General features: G+C 39.1%; 1 protein-coding gene across 1 annotated transcript in view; it reads left to right on the top strand.

The window, feature by feature from the left end:
• The window catches only part of LOC307255755 (S-arrestin-like), a gene marked incomplete at both ends in the record, with an annotated part of 8,450 nt that extends 7,996 nt beyond the window's left edge, over positions 1 to 454 (top strand). Inside the window, one exon of the mRNA XM_080034522.1 lies at positions 328 to 454. Coding sequence (XP_079890648.1) covers positions 328 to 454 — 127 coding nt within the window. The remainder of the gene's footprint in view (positions 1 to 327) is intronic.
• Positions 455 to 6,097: the final 5,643 nt, after the last annotated feature.

Here is a 6,097-nt window from a genome sequence, read left to right as displayed (position 1 = left end):
TTAGATACACTTCTAGGTTAAGACGACATTGGTGCATTAGTCAGTTTATCCTACAGGCCAATATGCATTTTGTATGTATCTTTTTATCTCCTTGTTATACTGTATGATGTGTTGTACCTGTGTCTACAATAAAGCTTTATTATATTATTATTTCATTATAAAGGAGAAAAAAAGCAAAAAAAAGTAGTTATCTTTTGGCTTGTCAGTTTTGATGACAGCAGCAGTTCATGTCCTAACAAAACTGTGAAAAACTTTAAAAATAAGTGACATTTTCATAGGGGGTTAGGGCTAATAATTCTGTCCTAAGCTGTGCTGTGTTGTCCGTAGTGAGCTTGAGGAGGAGATGGAGTTCCAGGAGTTCAAGCGCTCCTACCTGACGGGAATGGTGCAAGACGAGGAGGAGGAAGATGGGAACGTGTCCGGTGGAGAAGAGATGGCGCCCAAAGAGAAATAAAACAATGAGCCCTAGCCCTACTAACGTCCTCCCTCCTACAGTACATACTCAACATGTATATACTACATACTGTCTACTTAACTATCCATTGTGTATGCGAGGTTCGTCGGACCGTTTACACTGAAGTATACAGGAGCAATAAAGAATTAACAAAAAACTTCTGTGTTGTGTTGGGCGTCATGATGGTAAGATTAATCTTGGACAGTTTTTTGGCTTCTTTGTACTGTATTTTTTTTTTAGCAGATCTGAATCAATATTATTGAATTTATAAACCAAAACTATACCACTCTTAGATGTGAAAAAAAAACATCTTGATCTTTCCATGCACACTGGATGGACACACCACTCTCCCTTTGTGTGTGAAATAAAATTATATAAAAAATAAATACCAGAAGACTCATGGTTGAAGCAGCCACTTTGGTTGCAATTTATTATAATTTTTCTTTTCTCAAGCATCAAATTGTATGCATCATAAACATTTTGAAAGAAAATAAGAAAAAAAAGTGACATGATAAAGGCTCTAAAACTAGACTGCAGCTCAGCGATCTAGCCGTTTATCATGTGTATTAAATGCATAATCAAATGCATTTGTCAAAGGCATTAAGAAAAACTATATAAAAATAGCATTCTTTGGACTGATGGTCTCGTTTGCTGTTAAATGTAGTTTATGATCATCAGAGGAAAAATTAGACTGTTTCAGAAATATTTTAAAGTTCCTTGTAGCAGCTTTAAGTTATTAAAATTTAGAGAAATATAACTGTCTGAACTTAAACTTCCTTACAATCCATCCAATAATTAAAAGTAAGAAATATCCACACGGCGTGCAGCTCCAAAGACACTACGTTTCTTTATTGGGGATTCAATTGATCAACAACAAGCTTTTTGTATGAGGATTCTGTAAAAACAAACTTAATTAAAACGTAGCTTTTTTGGCCCTTTACAACTACCACTGACCATGTGTAGAACAACCACACTTCCTGTGTGACATCACATTGGGCCAGTTTCACAGACATGGATTAAGCCAAGTCCTGGACTAAATGGAATTTTGAATGGATATTGTCCATTGAAAGTACAATTTAGTCGCGGAATTGGCTTAATCCATGTCTGTGAAACTGACCCATTAAGGGGCAATTCTGATTGTCTCTTTGGCAAAAAAAAATTCTACTCAGACATCGATAGCGAGGAGTGCCAGCTACTTGACCTATGAAGCCCCAGAGAAAACTCACTAAAGGATCATTCTGCTTCCATGAAATACCCCTCCTTTAAAAATGTTAAAACCCTTGCAGTTATAAATACACTGAGGGCGAGTTTCACAGACATGGATTAAGCCAAGTCCTCGACTATATTGTTTTATCAATGGACAATCTCCATTAAAAATTCCATTCAGTCCAGGTCTTGGCTTAATCAAATTATAAATGTAATGTTGTGTATTTTAATCTTCTTTTCTGTTCTTTTAATTTGACTTTTTTTCTTTTTGATTTTAACTTGTGTATTTTAGGTTGCCTACTGACAACCGGCCGGGGACTACAGCTGGACATTAGCCAAATAGACTGAAGCTGCTTCTCTTACTGTAAAGGTTAATCAAAGGGGACTGTCGACAAAACGTTAAACAAATCAACCAAACTTAACTAAACTAATCCATGTCTGTGTGAAACTGGCCCTGATTGTTTGATTTGGGTATGATGCGTGGATGATGCGATTGACTGGATGCCTATGGTGGGGTGGTGGTTGGAGGGACGGTGTGTGTGTTGGTTTTGTCAGGACCGTCCCAGTTGTAATCTCCTTCCATCGGCGGTGGCATGAAGTCTCGACCGAAGCTAAATTCGCAGGAGTCGGGGTGCAGCAGGTAACCGGTGAATGTGCTGCTGCTGTCCGAATCGGTGAACATCCCGTTAGTGACTTCGTTCTTCACCTGCAGCCACAAGCGATCGCCCATAGCCAGATGTAGAACCACCGTCTGGCTGGCTGTGGCCCTTTAGAAGATTCAAGATTCAAGATTGTGTTTAATGTCATATGCAGTATGCACATTAACAATTACAGAGCAGTCGCTGGCAATGAAATTCTTAAGCTCCCTCTTGGGCTCCTCCAACACAGAGCAATATAAAGAAAAAGTATAAGAGAAACACGAGTATGAATGTTGAGACTTAGATAATAATAATAATAATAATAATAATAATAATAATAATAATAATAATAATAATAATAATAATAATAATAATAATAATAACAAAATAAATAATATAGAAAAAAAGTTAAAAAAAGTATCTAGTACCTATCGGTGGCCTCTGTTGTTTTCACCACTGGGAAGAAGTTGCGAAACAATCCGACGTGAAGCGCCTTGGTGCGGACGGCCAGGTGATATGAGAAGACGTAGGTGCCGTTAACCGGTGCCATGTACATGCCTGTTAATAGAAAAAAAGGAATTGTCCTTTAATAACGTAGACTTCTCTATATTTCTTTTTATCAAATAAGAATTGACATCTCTCTTAAGACTTAATAATAATAATAATAATAATAATAATAATAATAATAATAATAATAATAATAATAATAATAATAATAATAATAATAATAATAATGGATTTGATTTAGTGCTTTTCTAGGCACTCATAGGGCTTTACAGGGTTCCAGGTTCCATTCATTCATACCGTTGACGGAAACGTGGCTGCCATTCAGCGCCTACGGCCCCTCCAACCACCACACACATACAGCAGTCATACACATTCACACAGGGGAAGTCGGGTGAAGTGTCTTGCCCAAGGACACAACAACCATGACACAGGTGGCACGGTGGGAATCGAACCGGCAACCCTTCGATCGTTGGCCGACCCGCTCTACCACCTGAGACACAGTCGACTTGACCTTCTTACAGTGACATTCAAGATGCACATAAGACCCACTGAGCGTACACACACACACCTGTTAATGCGTTAAAGTGACCCTGTTCGTTTGTAAGGATGTGCGGGAAGACAACGGGCATGTTTTTAGGCGGGAATGAGGCGTTGATACAAGCGGAGAAAGCTGATTGGATGGCCGGGGAGCAAGGGCCCGGTCTCCCCATAGGTCCGAACTGTCCCATAGGCCCTTCAGGTCCAGTAACACCATCAGAACCAGTGTCTCCTTTCTGCCCCATTGAACCTTTGTCTCCCTTGGTTCCATTCCTGCCATTGGCCCCGTCGGTGCAGTTGCAGATGCCCTGTTCACCCATGTCTCCCTTAGGGCCCTTTGGACCGTCGGTGCCCGGTGTACCTAGGCAAGGAAAGGAAAGGCAAGTTTATTTAACATGAAAAACTAACATAAACTCTACAGGGGCATAAAATACATCAAGATTAGACATTGGAAGATCGATAGATAGCAGGCTAACTATCGACATTCACAGGAGGAAAGGTGGGTGATGTGTCTTGCCCAAAGACACAACAACCATGACACAAGTGGCAGGGCGGGTTCGAACCACCAACCCTTCGATCATTGGCCGACCCTCTCTACCACCTGAGCAACAGTCACCTCTTAACTGTACTGTATGTGTGTACCTAGTGTCCCTGGGTCTCCCTTCAGGCCTTTGGTTCCCATAGTGCCCTTCAACCCGGGCAGCCCTCGGCCCCCGGCGGGTCCCGGAGCGCCCTGTGGACCGGCCGGACCAGGGTCGCTCTTACAGGAGGCCGGGCAGGTGCCTGTCTCTCCCTGAGGCCCGAGCGCTCCTTCAGGACCGGTCATTCCCAGTTCCCCCTTCTCTCCTGAAATACACAAACACATATGTCCAGAATATTTTAGTTTTACAATTTTGACATAAAGACAAGTGGTGAATATATACAAATATTTTCAAAACTTTAGATTTTCTTTTAAAGTGCCCCCACATGCACAATTGGGGTTTACTCATGGATAGGTAAACAAAGCATTGATCCCAGACTAAACCTTGTTAACCTTCTTTAGGGCAAAGGAGAGTTGCATTGTACCAGGTTTTAGCAAACTGCTATTTTCCACCAAGCTTGTTGTCACTGACAAATGATGTTGTCCAGGTGATAGTGGCGACATGGCATCCATGTAACACTGATAACTACTAATAACTACTAACTACGTATTCCCTATTTGAGGGTCCTTTAACGTTTACTAATAACAGGAATATTTTACACCGACTGATCATATCAAACCTTTGTAGCCTCTGCTGCCCTTCGACCCGGAGAAACCGGTCATGCCGACACTTCCTTTCTCGCCCATGTCTCCCTTCTGACCTGAAGCAACAAACACAGACAGAAATTATTACAATAGAGTTAAAGACAGGACCTGCATCAACACACAATCAATTAATGTTTGATTGAAAGAACACTTAACCTTAATAACCGTCTGCATTTATTGAAACAATGGGGGAAAACGACACAAACTATGTTTAGGTTATCAAGATGAAAGAAGATGCTATTTTACTCAAGGAATAATAATTAAGATGTACAGATAAGATACAATTGTTTAATAATAAGTTTAAGTGAATATTTAAATTCAAATTAAAGTTAAGGTTAGACACATTTTTATGTATGTATGTATGTATGTATGTATGTATGTATGTATGTATGTATGTATGTATGTATGTATGTATGTATGTATGTATGTATGTATGTATGTATGTATGTATTTATTTTTATTATTTTTTATTTATTTATGTATTTATGTATGTGTTAGGGACAGTGCATATTAATGAACAGCTTCTACATCTAATACAAATACAAAGACACAAGTGACACAAGACAATAATAGAGCTTAAAGGTAGGTTAAAGGTGGTCACAGACTTGGTTTTCTTTTATCCACTGTTTGTGCACATAGATTTCTTGATGTGAAACTCACCCTTTATCCCCGCGCCGCCGGTGAATCCTGGACGACCTTTGAACCCTTGCATTCCTCTTCTCCCAGGACTCCCGGGTTGACCTGTTCAAAGACAGGTCAGTTTTTACATCAGTTTCTGTTGTAAATTTTTGCAAGCTGGACTGTTGCTGCCATAACTCTTTTATTATTAAACCAATGCCATTGACACTATTAGAGATGTTACCCAGAAACCCTGAGCCTAAGCCTGTATAATGTTAGCTGTTATTTAAAGGTGCTCCAAGGACCTTATTGTGCCAGCTTTTGTTCCTGGGTGAGCGTATACCCATGACAAAGGTTTAATGAAAAAATATATAAATATAGCATTCTTTGCACTGATGGTCTCGTTTGCTGTGCCATGTAATTTCTGATCATCAGAGGGAAAACGAGACTGCATTTCTCTAACCAGGTATTTTCTTCTTTGCAGATACCTCTTCTTTCCCAAACTACAAGTTCTTACACGTTGATATATCTGAACACAACCATCTACAACTTTTCTAACCAAAACCCAAACAGGTCAATTTAAAGTTATACCTGAAAGTGTATTTAAATAAATATAGCATCATATCAATAATTCTATTTATAGTATTTATTAAATAATTTTTATATTATGAGAATGGGGACTAGGATCTAAATTGCCCATCTTGGGATAACTAAAGTTTTTTTCTGATTCTGATTCTGAAAATAGAAAAACAGCACTGTAAAAATGAGTGAAGTGTACAGTTCAATTATAATATACGTGGAACTGTATAACTGTATAATGTTAGCTGTTATAGCTGTATCGAAATAACATTA

This window comes from Ammodytes marinus (assembly GCF_949987685.1).
Source record: "Ammodytes marinus genome assembly, chromosome: 9".
Lineage (NCBI taxonomy): Eukaryota > Metazoa > Chordata > Actinopteri > Uranoscopiformes > Ammodytidae > Ammodytes > Ammodytes marinus.
This window is presented reverse-complemented; position numbering and strand designations above follow the sequence as displayed.